The 17,978-nt window shown below is 43.7% G+C and overlaps 8 protein-coding genes across 9 annotated transcripts; 3 read left to right on the top strand and 5 right to left on the bottom strand.

The window, feature by feature from the left end:
• Bacc (nuclear regulator Bacchus) lies at positions 1 to 4,886 on the top strand. 2 transcript variants are annotated; one of them, XM_002052079.4, is made up of 4 exons: positions 1 to 46; positions 759 to 1,196; positions 4,480 to 4,642; positions 4,711 to 4,886. In XM_002052079.4, exons 2-4 carry the CDS (start codon positions 930 to 932, stop codon positions 4,758 to 4,760), a joined length of 480 nt encoding a protein of 159 aa, XP_002052115.1. In that variant the 5' UTR covers positions 1 to 46; positions 759 to 929; the 3' UTR covers positions 4,761 to 4,886. The 2 variants fall into 2 exon arrangements, with proteins under 2 accessions (XP_002052115.1, XP_032294582.1); XM_032438691.2 differs by lacking the exon at positions 1 to 46 and having other exon boundaries at positions 644 to 1,196.
• A 2,237-nt stretch (positions 4,887 to 7,123) lies between these two features.
• Positions 7,124 to 7,856, bottom strand: HemK2 (HemK methyltransferase 2). The gene has a single exon (XM_002052080.4). The coding sequence runs from the start codon at positions 7,854 to 7,856 to the stop codon at positions 7,182 to 7,184; it is 675 nt and encodes a 224-aa protein (XP_002052116.1). The 3' UTR covers positions 7,124 to 7,181.
• A 5-nt stretch (positions 7,857 to 7,861) lies between these two features.
• On the bottom strand, positions 7,862 to 8,272 carry Snapin (SNAP associated protein). Its single transcript, XM_002052081.4, has one exon. It carries the CDS (start codon positions 8,270 to 8,272, stop codon positions 7,862 to 7,864), a length of 411 nt encoding a protein of 136 aa, XP_002052117.1.
• A 355-nt stretch (positions 8,273 to 8,627) lies between these two features.
• On the top strand, positions 8,628 to 12,193 carry Tnpo-SR (transportin 3). Its single transcript, XM_002052082.4, has 5 exons — positions 8,628 to 8,839; positions 8,925 to 10,001; positions 10,082 to 10,248; positions 10,360 to 11,721; positions 11,802 to 12,193. The coding sequence occupies exons 1-5, from the start codon at positions 8,726 to 8,728 to the stop codon at positions 11,860 to 11,862; spliced, it is 2,781 nt and encodes a 926-aa protein (XP_002052118.1). The 5' UTR covers positions 8,628 to 8,725; the 3' UTR covers positions 11,863 to 12,193.
• A 450-nt stretch (positions 12,194 to 12,643) lies between these two features.
• On the bottom strand, positions 12,644 to 14,262 carry Snx21 (Sorting nexin 21). Its single transcript, XM_002052083.4, has 4 exons — positions 14,070 to 14,262; positions 13,868 to 14,011; positions 13,107 to 13,803; positions 12,644 to 13,049 (listed from the first exon to the last, which is right to left on the bottom strand). Coding segments are annotated over exons 1-4 (978 nt in total). The 5' UTR covers positions 14,071 to 14,262; the 3' UTR covers positions 12,644 to 12,913.
• Positions 14,263 to 14,812: 550 nt separating this feature from the next.
• aph-1 (gamma-secretase subunit Aph-1) lies at positions 14,813 to 15,773 on the top strand. Its single transcript, XM_002052084.4, has 2 exons — positions 14,813 to 15,274; positions 15,339 to 15,773. The coding sequence occupies exons 1-2, from the start codon at positions 14,879 to 14,881 to the stop codon at positions 15,660 to 15,662; spliced, it is 720 nt and encodes a 239-aa protein (XP_002052120.1). The 5' UTR covers positions 14,813 to 14,878; the 3' UTR covers positions 15,663 to 15,773.
• On the bottom strand, positions 15,745 to 16,545 carry Taf10b (TBP-associated factor 10b). Its single transcript, XM_002052085.4, has 3 exons — positions 16,298 to 16,545; positions 16,065 to 16,234; positions 15,745 to 16,008 (listed from the first exon to the last, which is right to left on the bottom strand). Exons 1-3 carry the CDS (start codon positions 16,506 to 16,508, stop codon positions 15,913 to 15,915), a joined length of 477 nt encoding a protein of 158 aa, XP_002052121.1. The 5' UTR covers positions 16,509 to 16,545; the 3' UTR covers positions 15,745 to 15,912.
• Positions 16,546 to 16,683: 138 nt separating this feature from the next.
• LOC6628991 (thioredoxin domain-containing protein) lies at positions 16,684 to 17,762 on the bottom strand. The gene has a single exon (XM_002052086.4). It carries the CDS (start codon positions 17,678 to 17,680, stop codon positions 16,772 to 16,774), a length of 909 nt encoding a protein of 302 aa, XP_002052122.1. The 5' UTR covers positions 17,681 to 17,762; the 3' UTR covers positions 16,684 to 16,771.
• Between the last annotated feature and the right edge of the window lie 216 nt (positions 17,763 to 17,978).

Here is a 17,978-nt window from a genome sequence, read left to right as displayed (position 1 = left end):
GTAAGTTTAGTCTTGTACGAGCCGTCAACGGGTACACATATCGGTGGTCAGTCAGAAAGCAAGAAAATACAAAATACTGAAAAATAATCAGCCAAGGCATACAAATATACCGAATAGCGTATGCACATACACAATTTTGTATATTTGTTGCCGCGCTAAAAACTAAGGCTATATTATAAATATTTTATTATTTTATCAAAAAATTATTGCAAAATTATTTGTAGAGTCGGTCAGCGGGCGTAGTTGGTGGGTCGGCCGGACGGGAGCTGGGGCGGCGTTTGTTATTTTGTTCTCGCCTCCGTTACCTGCTTAATGTTGTTGTTGCCTTCTCTTCTCTACTTTGCCAACTGCTGCTGTACAAATGCCGCCGTGCTTTTTTGTTCAGTGTATTGAATACATGACAGAACGAGAGAGCAAGTAAAAAAGAGAGAGAGAGAGAGAAAGAGAAGGGGACAGTGACAGTAGCGCGCGGCTTGAGCGTGAGCGAGTGATAAGCGAGCGAACAGCGGCCGGTCCGAACGAAAGAGAGACAGAGAGAAAAAACGAGAGCAAGCAACCGCAGTCGGAAGCGTGTGCGTGTGTGCATGTGTGTATGTGTGCTTGTGTTGTATCTGTTAAATACACACGACGTAGCAGCATTTCAGACAGTGTGTTTGTGTGCTTCGTGCGGTGCGGTTCTCGTTTTTTCCCTCTTCGGAACAATCTATCTATTTTGCGCTAATTTTTGTCAACAACCAAAAAATATCTTGAACACACAGCAATCAAAAAGCGTTGGAATAGTATACACACAACACTTGAACGGATACTGAAATTCACGCGCGCATTAATCATTACAACTTAAGCCCTAAATATAACGACGCATGCTCGTTATATAACTGTACAAAAATATATACAAGTTTTTCAAACAAGTTCAAAAGCAAAACAACAAAATGTCTGCAGCCACAGAACAACAAAATAACGGTGATGTTGCCGTCGAGAAGGTAGCCGCCGTCAGCGACAGCGATGTGAAGGAGGATCTCAAAGCCAAAGCCAAAGCAGTTGCCGAGGACAAATCAGCGGCCGCCGACGCTGCTGGCGATGCGGCCGCTGCCGATAACGGCACAGCCAAGGATGGCGAGGACGCTGCCGATGCGGCGGATGCTGCTGCTGCCGCGCCTGCCAAGGGATCCGCCAAAGGCACAAAGAGGCAAGCTGAAGTAAGTATCTGCAATAAACCCAAAACCTACAAATTCGCTCCCAAAAGGATCGTATACTCTACTCGTATTCAACTCGTACAGTTTCACACAATTTACCCTAATCAGTTGCAAGCCTCCCTGCGAATGTGTGTCCGTGTGTGCGTGAGTGTATGTGTGCGCTTGTTTAATAACAAAACAAACGAACGCACTTGTCATCTTCTTTCTCTTCTGCCGCTCTCAACGACGCGTCATGCGCCTATCGATCGAGTTATCGAACGCACTGCGCCAATCGATTATCGCTTTGTTGAGGTTTTGTTTACGCGCTACTTTTGCTTTTTTGCGCAAATGATTCATAAATTATTTTGTTACCCTCCAAAGCGAATTACAAAATCCGGCGGCAAAAATAAAACTGCTAGAAAAAACTTTGTTCTAGAAATAGATATACACACGTTTTTCAGTTTCAGCCGCCTTTCAAACGTTCAGCTGCCGATAGCAGCCGCTAACTGAAACGCAAGAGAAAGAGAGAGCGAGAGAAAGGGAGAGAGAGACTGACACAATGAGAGAGCGCACACTCATCTGTATACAAATACATAAATAGTTATTATTCTACATGCAAAGCATTGAGTATGTGTGTGCATGTTATTATTTACGATTAAATTAAGATGATTGTGAGTCGGTAATCAAAGATTATTTGTTGTTCGGTTCAAATCGAGGTTAGGATGTCTAGTAGTCGAACTCTGGTGGGGGAGCGGTGCGGTACAGTTGTTGGCCAGAGAGATAATAGAAGATTGAGAGAGAGAGAGAGAGAGCGAGAGCGTCGATTTTAGTACAAACGAAAAGAAAAAAACAAAGCAAATAAATACTGGAATACGGCATACATAGGTCATTAGCATTGCACAAGGAAAGCAGCAAGACGCAAAAAGCCCAAAGAGATCAACTTTAAAAGCTTTGGCAGCAATGCGGCCTTGCAACTCAAATACATACACACACACACACCCACACAGTGAATGCATTATGTGTACAAATGTGTGTGTGTGTGTATTTGAAACGCGGAGACAATAGAAATCAAGCACTTTTATAATTGGGTAAATGCGATTTTGTAACATCTTCGCTGACGGTTCTCTTAAGAATCACCTTTGGCCTTTGTAAATTGCATTTTCCAAATTTGGCAGTAACAAATAACAATAACAAATTGCGCGCCAGCCAAAAACTCGCACTCTCAGCTAAAAACAATGCCGGCCGGCAGCAGTCCGCCATATTAATAGAGTGAGAGAAGTAGAGAGCGTGTATAAACGAGACAGAGAGAGGGAGAACCAGTTTTTATGCTGCCGCAACATTCCATTCGTTTGTTGTTTTATGCCATAATCGAAAAAGGCACATTTTTGATAAACATAAAATACTTATGAAGGGAAAAGCACGAGGTATCGTTGGGCTAAATCATCTAAATTAGCAAATTAAATTATTTGTCACAAACTCAAAATAAAAATGTACAGTTTAACTAACGAGCGTGCTCTCAGAGAGAACGCTGTCATTTACTCTCCCTCTCTCGAATTGCTACCATGCGTCGGTTCCTCTCAGTACGCTCTTCGTGTAAATACTTATGTACACATTCCGTATACAGACATGTGTTGTTTGTGTATATACCCATTTACATTTATCTTTCACTTTTTTTTCGCCTTACGTGTATTTATTTTGGTACATTTATGTACTTATGTGTGTGTGCGCATGGCGGGCGCACATAAAAACAATCCATTTACAGGGTGGCGCAACTTCCCTATTCATAATATGCAGGAGAAGTAACGGTTTAATTAGAAATTCTAGATAGTGTTGCCTACTGTTGTGCAGCGAGAGACACTAGGCTTAGATTAATATATTAAATGTGTGGAATAGTTTCAAATAAGATAATTATCTGTTATTTATCGGACGTTTTCCGAACAGAATATTTAATAGAAAAAATATTTAAGGCAGCAATCGACGACGAAATCTCTCAAATTAAGCCTCTCAAACCTCTCCCAAGTGATTAGCAGCTGGTTTCTAGAGCTTTCTTTTAAATACTCATCGCGCACTTTAGCACAATAAAACAGCGTCTATCATTGATGCCCCTGTTTTATGGGTTGTTTGTTTTAATGGCTGGTCTGGTAGCATAAGTATTTTTCTTCAGTTTCTTGCTGGCTTTTGTTTTGCTTGAGAGAGCGCGCCGTATATTTTGCACACATTTTCACAGTTATCTTGTTTTCTGCTTTGTAACAATCGCTGTTAAATTATGCCTTCGCACAATACACACGTGCACAGACATACATGCATATGTATTACAAGCTTTCTTTTACATGAGAACGTGACCGCCTTATATACATGGCTTGTTGTTGGTTGGTTAACTGAGTTTTGAACCCACGCAGCAGCAGCAGTAGCACATGAACGCACGCCAGGGCAGCGCCGCTAGCGTCGTCGGCGGTCAACCGTTTGCGCCTTTTTCTGCGGCAGCTGTTGTCTGTGTGTGTGCGTGAGTCTTCATTCATGCAGCCATTGTCACGACGCGCGCGTTCTCAGGTACAGTTCTGCCTTGACAGCGACAGCGCTGAGCTCTCGCTCTCTTTTATAGCTCCTCAAACGCACACACATACTACCGCCATCATGTAGCAGCAGCTGCGACGCTAGCGTCGCTGCTTGTCGTTCGGATCGGTTTGCTTCGGGTTTGGTTCATTCGCTCGGCTTTCGGTCACAGTGGGTCGAACGCACGCTTGGCTTGGCTGGTTTTGTGTCTCACGGATGGCGGATACATATGCCCTCTCAATTGCTTTTTTTTCTTTCCATTATGTAGTAAATATGCCGCCTTATGTATTGTTGTTAGTATGTAAGTGAGAGGTGCACTTGTAATGCGGCAATCGTTCGCTTTAGCTCTCCCGCTCTCTCGCTTCGTTGGTGCGTGTTGCTGCAGCGAATTCCATTGACGCGCGCATTTTTCAAATGCCTTTTTTACGGCGAAAATAACGATTTTTCTTTGCTGCTGCTGCTGCTGCTCCCCAGTAAAGGGCGATTTTTGTTGTTTTGTGGGCTTTAAATATACATTTTATGGTCATATACACGTACACAAACATACACACCCATAAACATGCTGTAGCTATGTGGAGAAAAATGAGTATGTTGGGCTTATGTTTTCTTTCCATGAACAATTCGTTTTGCCCTTGATCAAGGAGAAGTGTGGGGTATGCCTTGCTCACCCAAAAGGTTCCAGTAGCAACAACAGAAGCCTTCATTATCGATATCCCTTACTCATTTGACATCTTTGTTTTATTTGCATTTGCAGGCTAAATCCGCCGAATCAAAGAAAGCCAAGAAAGATAAACCCGCTGATGGTGATTCCGATGAGGAGGAGGTATTAGATGATCTCATCGAGGGTGACAGTGAAATTGAAAGCGACGAATACGATGTACCCTACGATGGTGAGGAGGATGATATTGAATGTGACGGTAAGTCTCATGCACGCAATTCCCGAAAAGGCAACCCGAAACTAAGACAAATCTTTCTCAAACAACAGATGATGACGATGACAATGATGACGGTTCCGGCTCGGACGATCAAGCGTAATAATAATGTAGTCAAAACATAAAAAAAAAAACAAAAGCTAAAAAAAAAAATTACAAAACAAAACAAACAAAAATTTAAATTAATAATAAATAAAAAGTTACAAGCAAAAAACAAAACCAGAGAAAACCACACAAAAAAATCGCAAAAGTATATAATTCTTATGTTTAAGAAATAATTTTCTATTTCTTATTTTATTTTAATTGTATTTTATGTGTACTTTTTTTATAAAAAAATACAAAAAAAAAAAACAAACAAAAACAAAAACAAAGCAATTTTCGCATAGGGCGAGAACACAAAAAACCGAAAAAAGTAAACATCCCCCCAAAACTATATACACAAACAAAACATGCTCTTTCTTTCCTTTAAGTCATAAGTCTTAAGTTTAAATGACAGATACAAGCAGAAGCAGATGAAGAAACTTAAACGGAGCCCCAAGATTTAATTAATAATAATAATTAAAGGAAGAAAAAAAACAACACACACACACACACACACACAAGTAATAAAATTCATTATTAAAATTAGACGTTACATTTTATGAATGATCGAAAAAGCAAATGCAATTAAAAAAAAAATGAAATATATACAAAACAACACTCAAGTTTTACATATGGTTTCAAAAGTTTTCGCGCCCACTGTGGCCACACACCGAGCCGAAGCCGAAGCTGAAGCCGAAGTCGAAGCCGAGGTAGAAGCTGAAGCCGAAGTCGAAGTCGGAATTGACGGCATCGCGGGGGGCGCAACGGGAAGTTTGATTTCGACTACACTGAGCGAACGATAATTTTCTCTTATTTCAGCATTTATCTATTAACTACTATGACTACTCTTAAGTAAACATTATGTCAGTATTAAAAAGAAAACAAACAACAAATCAAATACACGACACGAAGGCATATTTTTTAGTTCGTAGAGCAATATCGAAAACATTGTGTTGTATATTGTGCAAAGGCAAATCAATTACTGATAAAGTAAATTCATTTGTAAATTGTAAAAACAAAAACGAAACGATGAATATATATATATATATATATATGTATATATATATGTATGAATGCATTGAGGCAACAACAAGAGCAAGCCAACTTTTAAATGTTATTTATACGAAATATACTTATTAAGTAATCGGGCTATGCAAGCGGCATATATTGAATACACGAAATATTTGCTAGCCCAAATACTCGAAAACGTTTTCTTAATTATAATACGACTGATATTTGAACTGAAAAGCAAGACAAAAAGTTGAATATGCAAAATGAAAATGAGAGACGAACCCATCAATCAAATCGAATCAATTTTTTTTCTTCTCAAATTGCATGCCGCCAATTTTGCAAACACGTTTAAACAGCCCCCTGCCCCCCGAACTTGGCCCTAATTTTAACCAACCCACACACACAGACACACACACATATATATATATAGAGTATATCCAGAAGAGCAGCAAATACAATATTAATAAGCATTTAAAGGCTTTCAGTTTATGCATGCCAGGTCAATAACTTATAGAGTACATATATATATGTATATGCCGTAAACAATTTGATACCGAAGCAATGTTGAATTAATACACAAACAATTTTGTAAATAAAAAGAAAAGCAATCAAATGAACAAATGAAACAACAACAAGTAAATTTCAATCGTAACCAGTTGTAGTGAAAGATGCAAAATAAGATTCACAAATGAAAAAAAAAGACAATTTGAAAAAAAAAAAAAGTAACGAATGCGAAAAGAGAAAAAATAAAAATATTGTAATTACAAACAACAAATGTGACGCAGCAACAAGAAGAAGAACAACACAATTGGCATTCATCAGATGCCAATAAAACGATTCTTTCAATTGGGCGGGGCAGCACACAACCCTCCACGCTCCAAGAGCATGAAGTTCCGCAGGAGGGTGTATTATGCAGATGCCGAGTAGGGGTAGTTATTCGAATATGTATCGCACATATGTGTATGTACAATATAGAGGTACATAATTCATTGATTGGTGCGCTGTAATCCTATCGGTTGTTTTATTTTGCCCGCCTCGGGGTTGCATACATATATATATATATATATATATATATATATATGCCGGGTAGGGTAGTTAAATCCCGTTTGTATTTGCATTGAAAAGCGATTTGCAACGCTTTGACGTGCAGCTGACTCTATTTCGCATTTTGTTTCCAAAATTAACCAAAATTTAATTAAATGCTATGTACATACCGTTTAAACAGAAATAGCTCCTGGTCCTGCATTATGTTCAAATTTAACCGTTCTCTTTGTGCTCAAGTCGTGTTATCGATTGAAACGTCTATCGATAAGCCGCTTAGCGTGGACACAAACCAGCGACAACTATTTCAATTACAGCCTTCAATTTATCCGTAAGTAGATCAAAATTAAACATTTATATCGTAGGGATTGCACTTTAATAGACAAGCACCTCAATCTGGGTCTCTGGTCACTTTAAGTATGTACAGATATTCGCCGGGAATGCGCCGTTCCATGTATTTGACAGCCTTAAACTTGAGGTTAGCTAGTTGCTTGATTATTTCGTCGGGCTTGTTCTCGCGCAGCAGCAGCAAATAGAGAACGCCGCTGGGCGAGAGTATGTCCTCCAATTGCTCCAGTAAAATGTCGATCACGCGCCGCCCATCTCTGCCCCCTGCCCACGAGTAGACAAGATTGCGCTGCGTTGCGCTATTCGCCGCCTGGTCGGACATCAATGTTTGGCAGTGCAGCTCCTCGTCGCTGGTTACCACATACGGCGGATTAAAGAGCAGCAAGTCCACGCTGCGCCGACGCAGTGCAGCCGCCAGATTACAGCGTACGCTGTCCAAGCGGGCGCCGTTGCGGGACGCCGTGCGTTTTGTGGCATTGCAGGCACGTGGATTGATGTCCGTGGCCAGGCAGATCGAGGTGTGGGCGAAGTGTTTGGCGAGTGCTGTGATAATGATGCCGCTGCCAGAGCCAATCTCAACGCATAGGCGAGGCTGTAGCTTGTCCAGGAACTTAAGATCCGACTCCAGAGCGTCGAGCAACAAAAAAGAATCCTCCGCCGGCTCATAGACGTGCTCGTAATCGACCGAGGAGAGATGCTCGGTGTGCGGCGTCTCCATTGTGTCTATGATATGTTGGTGCTTAGCGCCGAGTCCAGCAGCGCCTGGCGCCGGCGCTGCTCCTTCTCGATTAGCTTGTGCAGGCCTATCAGGCGCTCCTGGCTGCTGCTCAGCACGTTGTTGATGATGGTCACCTTGTGCTTGACGTTCAGCAGCTCTTTGACCTTCTCCGCAAACTCGGGTATTTGATTCTGCGCCTTCTCGATGTCTCGCAACTGGGCGGCCAGTGCATCCAACTGTCCACGCAGCTCCGATTGCAGTTGTATCGTCGAAGCCACGCGCTCGTCAAGCTTCTCGATGGTGGGCTTGAACAGGTTCGTGATGCCTTCGGCCAGGATATCGCGTGTGGGATTGCTGCAGAAGTTTTCCGTGTTTTCGTCTATGGAAGTGACCGTGGAATCCGAATCTTTATCCATTGCAAATTTTGCTGACAACCTGCTATGCCGATATGTCGAACTGCAATTCGATAACAAACCTATCGTAGAGATGAGCAAGGTATGCATCCCTGCGATTAGTAACTGTGATAGGCAGCTGCTGCAAGAACACACTTTGATTAAGTTGGTTAAATGAAAAAAAAATGGTATATGCAATGGGAACGCAATGTTGAACTTGGAAAATTAACAATAGTTAATAATGAGGCGTATACTCTTGCCTTGCTAGTCATTTAAACATATTTGAGTATATTTGACATAAGACACATAAAAAATGAAAGTGTCATTCTAGTATACAAAAATACAGCCCTGGCAAAAAAGTTATCAGCCGATTGCCCACATTTATCGACGAGCCACCACAATTTCTTTCAACAGCAACATTAACTTCTGTAATATTAATTTAAATGCTTTGATTACATCCACCTGCAAGCCGGCGCAATGGACACATATTCGGTAGATATTGTATATCAAGCGATTAGTGCACTATTCCAAGGCACCAATCCTAAGGAGCAGGAGAAGGCCAACAAATGGCTGCAGGAGTTTCAAAAGTCGGTAAGTATTGGCCTACTTGAGTTTGGCAGGAGTTTTCAGTCAAAATTAGGCATGTTATGCTAAATGCTTGCACTTGTTGCCTCAGATATACTCATGGACCATAGCCGACGAGCTGCTGCACCAGAAACGAGACTTACACGCCAATTACTTCGCCGCCCAGACGATGCGTAACAAAATACAGAACTCGTTCAGCGAGCTTCCACCGCACACACACGAATCTCTGCGGGACTCGCTAATAACCCACATTGGTCAAATCGACGAGCAGACGGACAATGTGATTGTGACACAGCTTAGCCTGGCCGTGGCCGATCTGGCGCTCCTGATGGCCACGTGGCAGGAGCCGATTAGCGACTTGTTGAAGACGCTCGCGCCGCATCCATCGGCCATTTGGCCATTGCTGGAGGTGCTCAAGGTGCTGCCCGAGGAGATTGACTCGCGCTATTTGCGACTGGGCGCGAATCGGCGGGAGCAGGTGCACAAGCAGCTGGACGCCAGCGCCGAGTGTGTACTGGAATTTTTGTGCGTGTGTGCGCAGCGCGAGGATCTGGACCAGCAGCGCATTTGGAATGCGACCCTGCGCACGTACAGCGCCTGGCTGGTCATACACGCGTTCCCGCTCTCCCACATCTGCGACAATGCACTCTCCCAGCTCGCCTTCCGGCTGCTCAGTCAGCCGGCGGAGACCTCTGGCAAATTGCATGACAATGCGACCGAATGCGTCTGTGCTCTGCTTAGCTGCATGGGCACACGTAGCGGCAGCGTGGATACCGATCCACAGGTGGCCCGCATCTTTGAGGCCGTCTGCCAACTGGAGACGGCATATCACTTGAGCGTCGCACACGAGGACACCGACAAAACGATTAATTATTGCCGCATCTTCACGACTCTGTGCGATGCCTTCTCCCTGGACATGTTTGAGTCGCAGAACGCGATGAAGGGCTTAGACTTGGTGCTGCTCTGTGTGGGTCATTTCGACTACGAGGTGGCCGAGATCACGTTTCATTTGTGGTACAAGCTCAGCGAGGATCTGTTCCAGCGATACGACGAAAAGCTGACAGCCCGATTCCGGCCTCACGTTGAGCGTCTCATTAGCGCTCTATATCGGCACGCGCAGATGGAAAGCGATCACGATGGACTCATCGAGGAGAACAACAATTTCTATGTAAGCAAAGACTCATGTTAGAAACCGATTTTCCCTTAACTTTGTACTCGCATTTTACTAAAGTGTTTTTCTGTTTATAGGATTTTCGACGAAAGGTCTCGGATCTGTTAAAGGACGTGGCCTTCATTGTTGGCTCCGGAGCCTGCTTCAAGCAAATGTTTATTATACTGCAAGAGCCAAACACAACGTGGGAATCTACCGAAGCAGCGCTCTTTGTTATGCAAAATGTTGCCAAGAATATATTGCCGTACGTACTTTCTTACTATATTCGTCACATAAAAATCGCGATTTTTCCACACTTGCGAGTGGAAGTTCTACATTTCTGATCTCATATTAATGCGTTCCAATACTTTTGCAGCGAGGAGAATGATGTGATACCCAAGGTGGTGGAGGCGATACTCAACATGACGGATCAGACGCATATTGCGGTGCGGTACACATCGATAATGCTGATAGGTGAGCTGTGCGACTGGATTGAGAATCACTCGGACCTGCTGGAGGCGGTGCTCAACTTTTTGCTGTATGCGCTGCAGCAGAAGAACGGTTTGGCACCAGCGGCTGCTATTGCGCTCACCTCCATCTGCTCGGCATGCAGGCAGAAGATGATTTGCCATATAAGCGGTCTGGTGGAGATTGCGCGCAGTTTGGACAGCTTTCAGATCAACAACGATGTGGCCATTGGGCTGCTGAAGGGCATATCCCTGATCTTGACAAAGCTGCCGCGTGAGCAGCTGCAGCCGGCGCTTCGTGAGATTGTGGGCTTTCAGTTGCAGCCGCTGGCACAGCTACTGGAAAGTAGCCACTGTCCATTGGAGAAGGGTGAGCGCAGCGATCCTGTTTACTGGATTGATCGCGCCTGTGCTATTATACGCCACACGAATCCCGATGTGCCCGACAACGTGGAGCATCCAACAGTTGCAATATTAAATGATGCCTGGCCACTCATCTCGCGTGTGCTGGAAAAGTACCAAAGCGATCTGCGCATTATGGAGCGCACCTGCCGCCTAATACGCTATGCTGTGCGCATGGTGCGCAAGCAAGCGGTGCTGCTAGTGGAGCCGCTGATCAAGCAAATCGTTGTGCTGTATGCGCTGCAGCATCACAGCTGCTTTCTGTACGTCGGCTCAATACTGGTCGATGAATTTGCCAAGTCGAACGAATGCATTAGCGGTCTGCTGGAAATGCTGCAGGCCTTCATCGAGCCGACCTTTGGTCTGCTGCAACTGGAGAACGGCTTGCGCAACAATCCCGATACTGTTGATGATTTTTTTCGTCTGGCCTCACGCTACCTGTACTGCTGTCCGTTGCAGCTGCTGCAGAGCAGCCTCATCACGCCCATTTTTCAGTGCGCGCTGATTGCCTGCTCGCTGGACCATCGCGAGGCCAACTCCTCGGTCATGAAGTTCTTCACCAATCTGCTAACTTGGGGACGCAGCAACAACCAACGGCACAGCGAGTGCCGACCGCTGGTTATTGAACTGGCTACGCAGCATGGCGGCGCGCTAGTCATGAATCTGATACAAGCATCAGTGTTCCAGCTGCACTCCTACATGCTCGCCGATGTCGCCGAGGTGCTCACCGAGCTCAAGCATGTCGTCTCGAATGCACAAATGCAGCCCTTCCTCGCCCATGCGCTGGATGCGTTGCCCAAGAAGAACAGCGGCGGCTATGTAACTGCCACACAACAGCAGTTGGATGAGTTCAGCAACACGGTGCTGAGGTGAGTCTTTCGCAAATGCAAACCCATAAATAATGCGCTTTAATCATGTTTTCTAAACTGCCTATATTTTCATATTTTAGAGCGGACACCACGAAAGCCGTCGCACAGGCCCTGAAAACATTTACGCGACTCTTCCGCTAAAACCACCTCCGCACCACCACCACCACCACCACCAAAATACACCCACTCTGAGCAGAGATCCAGAAAATTATTTATGATGAACTGTACATTTGAAATTATGTATACGCAATGTTGAGCAACCACTGGATACAAGACTTGCCAACTTGCCAGATGCATGCGATCGTATTTATACATTTTACTTTAGTTGGTTAGCGTTATTATTGCTGCGTGCGGGTTCCAAAGATCCACACGTAACATACAATAAGTTGATTTATTTAAGTGCACCTTAGATTTTAATTTAAACAATTGACCTAAAATATATGCTAAAAATGTTTAATGACCACAGCGCTCACTAATGTCCACTCAGCCTCTTTGTTCATGAATTGCAAAACTGCATATTTTGAAATTTTCTGATGCGTCTGGGCAGAAAATTAGTAATATTTGAAGACCTACATTTTAACCAAGCGAGCAGTGTATTAAAAAAATATTTAAATTAGTTTAAAAATTGTGCAACAAGATAGAATTGGAATTTGCGACGAAATAAACTATATTCCAGTCGATCCAGTTGAATCTGCTTGTATAAATTAAAAAGCTAAGCACTTTAAAAATACTGGCAGCATTTTAAAAAGCTTTATTTCCCTCTAAATTTAAATTGCCAAACAATTGACGTAATTTTCATTTGCTGTAAAATGTTCAATGAATGGGAATAAGAGTATATTCTCTATGATATATTTTTTAATTTAGTTCTTAGTTCAAATTTTGTCTTAATTTTGATAATTGATTGATGAAATACTGATAGGAATGAATAATTTAGATAATTTAATTTGCGATCAATAGGCTTTAGCATTCGATATAGTTACAATCACGGTAAGGGTATATAAATAGGCGACACAACTCACGATATTTCTATAAAAAAAAAAACAATACATAAGGGGACGTCGTGACGAGGGCGTGTGACGAAGTACATGTTACATAAATGTGACATACATTAATACTAATTGCACGATAAATTTACTAATTGCACTTTTTGCTTAGCTCTACGGCTCTATGAGTGTGAGTATGTGTATGTGATTCATATGGTTTCAGTACGGGGATCGAGCTTGTGAATGGCCTGCATAAGGCTGGTTATGTTGGCTGTGTTAATGCCCTGCCTGGACATATCCGTTAAGCGATCCGTAATGGGCTTTTGATCCAGACCGCGCTGCCACCTGCAACAAGAATAACAATCAGTCTTAGGCTGGTAAGTTGAGAACCTTTGCACTTGCCACAAATGCGCACAGGTGTGCAACAGGGGTATATAAAGCGGCAGCAGATCAATATCACAGAGCGTATCGAAGCGACTGAGCGCCAAGAGAGCCCAATGCTCCGCCGAGTGATGTGGCACCGGCGAAGCGGTGCAGGCAGCCACTAGACGGCAGAGTATCAACAGGACGGGTCGGGAGCGATTCATATAGATTTTGTTCAGCAGACGAAAACAGTTTTCGAGTATGGGAATGGCCATCTCGTTGCGGCGCTCGTCCAAGTACTGACACGCCTGGGTCAGCTCCTCGTGCTGTAGAAAGTTCAGGAATGCATCCAAATCGCGCAACTTGGGCTGGCTGGCAACATGCGTGAGAAACATTGTGAAAGCGGCGCTACGCTCGGCGATCAGCTCAGTCGAAAAGTTGCCCACAAGCACTTTGCTGGGAAAGTTGATATTGCTCAGCTCGTTGGGATGCTGCCGCTTCAGGCACTGATAGAGCTCTCGAAAGTCTGTGTAGCGTCGTTCAATCTTGGCTGGCTGTTCGTCCATGATGCTGGAGTCCTGGCGCACAGTTAGCTCGTAGGCAATGAAGCGTTTGATTTTGGCATCCTCAATCTCACGTGGCATTATGTGCGCCCGCAGAATCTCAAAGCGCAGCTCCATGCTGCCATCGGCAGTGGGTCGAAATCTTTTAACTGGATTAAAACTCTCCCAGAAAGCTGTTGCGGACATAAAATGTAAAGTGAGCAAACTTGATCTGCTTCTGGTATCTAGCATACGCACCTTTCTGAGCCGTCCGGTCTGCAGTCTGATCCGGTATGGCCAATGCGGCGGCCTCAATGGCAGGACTATCAGGCTCATCGTCTGGATCCGGACCATCCGTCGAAGGATCGTGGGGCAGTAGACGTTTTGCCATCACAGCATGCACTAGAATGTTAAGAGTTTCAATTATGCTGAACTTGAGCTATGCATGCCGATTACACACTTGCAAATGGGAGCACAAAAATAAATGGGCTACTAGCTGTAGAAGCTCTCGAGCTTTCGCTTTTATTAATTTATTTATGGCGTCTCGTGAAGGTATTACGCTTGCAAATATTAACGTGACTAATCCCAGTAGAGCCAAACCAAAACAATGACCAATCAGACTGAGACAATAAGTGGGACGCCTTTGTCTTTCAAACGAACCTATAATGCACCGACTTACGAATGCTCTCTAAGAATAAATGCTGCCGAAGCATAGGGCGTGCATTGTTAAAAGCCGATTTTAATTTTTAATTTAATTTTGTTTTTGTATAATGGCCTTTGTCATTTAAACATGACCATTCAAATAGTAATAATTGTTGTTCAGTCATGCGACGTAGTTCATGCGTTGTTAAAAAACACATAAGCAGCGTTTGGAGAGCGTATGAAAACATTATGCTATCGGTATCGCTTTGCCTTATGCGACTCACGCACGAACAACTTATCGGGTTTTGTCATCGCCTATCAAAAAACTGACTGTTTAATGCTCTTGTTGCCAGTATTGTTGTCTATGCGTATTCTAAATCTCTATACAATTAATACTTTGTAAAAACACAAAAACTATATTTGATTAGATGCATACCAATAGAACATAGTGCCAGTGTTGTTACAAAATGCATAAGCTGTATTTGAAAGTGTTTCAAAAGAGTATGTTATCGTTATCGATAACGTCTTTGCACGAGTCACGAACAATTAATCGGCTTGTCAACGACAACAAAAAAAAGAAGCAAAAGAAAACAGGGTGGGCGGTTTTTCTATTAAGTGGCAATAAGTATGACGCTGCCCGAGTTATTTGGCTGCACATTTATTGCATTTGGACCCCCATTTGCGCTATTTGTGTTCTCCATTGCCAATGATCCCGTGCGCATCATAATACTTATAGCGGCCGCCTTTTTTTGGCTGCTTTCGCTGTTGCTGTCGTCGCTGTTGTGGTTTGCGGTCGTCCCACTGCGGGATGTGCTAGCGTTTGGTGTGGTGTTCTCGGTGCTGTTCCAGGAATGTTTCCGTTACATCATCTACCGCATTCTGCGCAGCACGGAGCAGGGTCTGCACGCCGTCGCTGAAGATACGCGCATCACGGAAAACAAGCACATTCTGGCCTATGTCTCGGGATTAGGATTTGGCATCATATCGGGCATGTTTGCGCTGGTCAATGTACTGGCAGACATGGTACGTGCCACACCAACTAATCCAATTCCAAGCGGTGTTGCTAATCGTTGTTTTCAATTTCTAGAGTGGACCTGGCACAATGGGCCTAAAGGGCGGCACCGACCTATTCTTTATGACGTCTGCCGCTCAGGCGCTCTCAATCATTCTGCTGCACACCTTCTGGAGCATCATCTTCTTCAATGCTTTTGATACTAACAACTATCTGCACATTGGCTACGTGGTGGTCACACATCTCTTCGTCTCACTATTGACGCTGCTCAATGCGGATGCGCTCTACTGGGCCACTCTGCTGCCAAACTATATCGTAACAATTCTCACTGGCGTCTTAGCCTTCAAGGTTGCGGGGGGCAGTGGCAGGAGTTTTAAGAGGTTTGTAATGTGTCGATAGATAGTATTAGAGTTAAGTGCATTTCAGCTAAAAGACATTATCCTAACTTTAATTATTTTAAGAACTGTGACATTAAAACGACTATTTTGTCAAAATTTATTTTGCAACCTATTTTGCAACAATGTTTTCCAACTGTAAAGTATGGACAATTTTGTGACGTCACAACCGTCAACCGTCATTGGGGAAACGGAACTTTGACATTTTCATGGGCTTAGCTTAACGAAATAATTAAATATGCATTTGCCTAGTTTCACTGGCTATAGTCCATTTTGCGTACATTGATGCCATAGTCGGCTAATGCAGGCTGCAGATCCTCCATGGTCAGCGTAAATTTGCGATCCTTGGCCTGCAATGGAAAAGTATGTGACAAGAGCTAATTTTATATAGAGTTCGGAGTTCCACCTTGGATCCGCCGGGTGTGCTGGAGTTTTGCATGTGGGTGCGCGCCTTGGAATGCTGCAGTGCATCGTCAATGATGTCGGACATGAATTTCTGTGTTGCAATCGAGATAAGGCGCACAATGCGCTTGTCATCCGCATGAAAGCCGCCCATATTCAGATAATGTGAGGTGACTGCAAGTAAAACTCGTTTAGGCTGTTTTATAAAACAGTATATGTTTGTTTAGCAACAGTTACCGGCATCTGGAAGTAGAGGCGTATAATCTTCCAGTTGTAGCATGAAATCGCTAAGATGCGATGCTGGCGCAGTGCGGTCAGTGCTAGCAATAGCATTGAAACTGTTGCCACCGCCAACTCCAGAGGCTGTGCCGCTTCCCGTGTTGGTTTGCCCCGAAGAGCCACCGCCAGCACTCGGATGATAGATGATGCCAAAATTGGAGCCAACCATTGTTAACTTTGCTGCACAAATCAATTACGCTTAGTGTGACCGTTTACGGTAAAGGCTAAAATATCAAGCAGCTGCATCGATATATCGATAGATTTGCAGCAACGCTTCTCAAGTAGTTGGCAACGCAAGCTGCCAGTCAGTGCTGAGCGAATGGCGGCCATGATCAACATATTAATTAGTGTCGAATTTTGTGTCTTTTTATTACATACACCAAAGCTGGTGTACATGGAATGAAATCATTCGAAGATAAACTTAACTACACACTATTTATCTTTCTTAGTGGCGGTTTTCTTCGCGGGTGCTTTAAACAAATATTTAACAGTAAATAGAAGAAACAACACAACAAGTGTGCCCATAAATGCCAATGGAAGCGTGCCATAACTGTTTAGGTAATCGAAAACGCGCCCGAAAGATAATTCATCCAATAAACTGGTTGGTTGGGGTACACTTTCCGGATGCGTATTCTTTAAATATCCGGCCTCTGCAAACTCGATGAAGGCCTTGGGAGTATATTCCTTTGACGAATACCGATAGATTTTGCCATGACGCAGGAATATGAATTCGGGCGCTTCGGCAATCTTCAGTCGTTTCGCTGTGGAGACTCCGGCGCCCAGGGAATTCATTCGCGCCACATTAATCTTGCGTTTTAGTTTCCCGCCAACGGATTCCCAGATGGCATACAAACGCTGGCAGAGCACACATTCCGCGGAATAAAAGAACACAAACCAGTCTCCAGTCGTTGCTCCCGTGGATGCTTGCGTCAGGTGCTCAAAATTGTCATCGGAAAGCTCCTTGACTCCTGGCTCCCGGTTATCGCTGAAGAACTGTAGAATTTCATCCTCGTTAATCGCGCCATAATACAGTATTGGAATGCCTCGGCGAAAATACAGAAGAGCCGGCTCCCTGCTCGGATCGTATATATGTATCAAATTGCTATCGTGCGCCTGGACAACCGATGCGCCCAGCGACTCCTTTATGTCGTCCTGGATGTTGCCAACAACATTTTCATAGTCCACGCACTCCGCACAGTTGCCTTTCGTAAACAAAGCAACGACATCGCCTTCGCCAGTTAAGATGTGAATCAGGTCCGAGTCATCAACGCGTTCTATGCTAGCGCAGCGGACAGCAATAATCAATAGATAAATCGTTCCAATTATCTTTAAAAAATACATTGTTGCCGGCTTCTAGACTTCGTATAGATTCCACTTGTTGGTTGCCGACGTTGCGTTTGCAAGTTCTCAATAATATCAAATTGGCCAGAGATGTGACTATCGCATGGAACTATCGATATGTGAAACTTGAGAGTATATCAAGATTGCGATTTATTAAAAATGTGTCCACAATTTTTGATTTGGGTGAGTATTACATTTAAATTCTTAAATTAAATGTCCTACAAATAATTGGGTTAAGAGTTTACATCGCTTTGTGGCTTTTAAGTACTTTTTGATTGCAGGCAATAATTAATAAATA

Source organism: Drosophila virilis, chromosome 4 (genome assembly GCF_030788295.1).
Source record: "Drosophila virilis strain 15010-1051.87 chromosome 4, Dvir_AGI_RSII-ME, whole genome shotgun sequence".
NCBI classification, from domain to species: Eukaryota; Metazoa; Arthropoda; class Insecta; order Diptera; family Drosophilidae; genus Drosophila; species Drosophila virilis.
Note: the sequence above shows the minus strand (reverse complement) of the source record. Positions and strands in the feature narration are given on the sequence as shown.

Excerpts from the sequence above, each read along its gene's own strand:
- Bacc (XM_002052079.4), top strand. The coding sequence starts at position 930 with ATGTCTGCAGCCACAGAACAACAAAATAACGGTGATGTTGCCGTCGAG. Across the intron at positions 1,197-4,479 it reads GCACAAAGAGGCAAGCTGAA|GCTAAATCCGCCGAATCAAA; the intron begins GTAAGTATCTGC and ends TTGCATTTGCAG. Across the intron at positions 4,643-4,710 it reads GGATGATATTGAATGTGACG|ATGATGACGATGACAATGAT; the intron begins GTAAGTCTCATG and ends CTCAAACAACAG.
- HemK2 (XM_002052080.4), bottom strand. The coding sequence starts at position 7,856 with ATGGAGACGCCGCACACCGAGCATCTCTCCTCGGTCGATTACGAGCAC.
- Snapin (XM_002052081.4), bottom strand. The coding sequence starts at position 8,272 with ATGGATAAAGATTCGGATTCCACGGTCACTTCCATAGACGAAAACACG.
- Tnpo-SR (XM_002052082.4), top strand. The coding sequence starts at position 8,726 with ATGGACACATATTCGGTAGATATTGTATATCAAGCGATTAGTGCACTA. Across the intron at positions 10,002-10,081 it reads AGGAGAACAACAATTTCTAT|GATTTTCGACGAAAGGTCTC; the intron begins GTAAGCAAAGAC and ends TTCTGTTTATAG. Across the intron at positions 11,722-11,801 it reads TTCAGCAACACGGTGCTGAG|AGCGGACACCACGAAAGCCG; the intron begins GTGAGTCTTTCG and ends TTCATATTTTAG.
- Snx21 (XM_002052083.4), bottom strand. Across the intron at positions 13,804-13,867 it reads AGACCGGACGGCTCAGAAAG|CTTTCTGGGAGAGTTTTAAT; the intron begins GTGCGTATGCTA and ends TGTCCGCAACAG. Across the intron at positions 13,050-13,106 it reads CACACCTGTGCGCATTTGTG|GTGGCAGCGCGGTCTGGATC; the intron begins GCAAGTGCAAAG and ends TTCTTGTTGCAG.
- aph-1 (XM_002052084.4), top strand. The coding sequence starts at position 14,879 with ATGACGCTGCCCGAGTTATTTGGCTGCACATTTATTGCATTTGGACCC. Across the intron at positions 15,275-15,338 it reads TCAATGTACTGGCAGACATG|AGTGGACCTGGCACAATGGG; the intron begins GTACGTGCCACA and ends TTCAATTTCTAG.
- Taf10b (XM_002052085.4), bottom strand. The coding sequence starts at position 16,508 with ATGGTTGGCTCCAATTTTGGCATCATCTATCATCCGAGTGCTGGCGGT. Across the intron at positions 16,235-16,297 it reads GCCTCTACTTCCAGATGCCG|TCACCTCACATTATCTGAAT; the intron begins GTAACTGTTGCT and ends TTTTACTTGCAG. Across the intron at positions 16,009-16,064 it reads GCACACCCGGCGGATCCAAG|GCCAAGGATCGCAAATTTAC; the intron begins GTGGAACTCCGA and ends TTTCCATTGCAG.
- LOC6628991 (XM_002052086.4), bottom strand. The coding sequence starts at position 17,680 with ATGTATTTTTTAAAGATAATTGGAACGATTTATCTATTGATTATTGCT.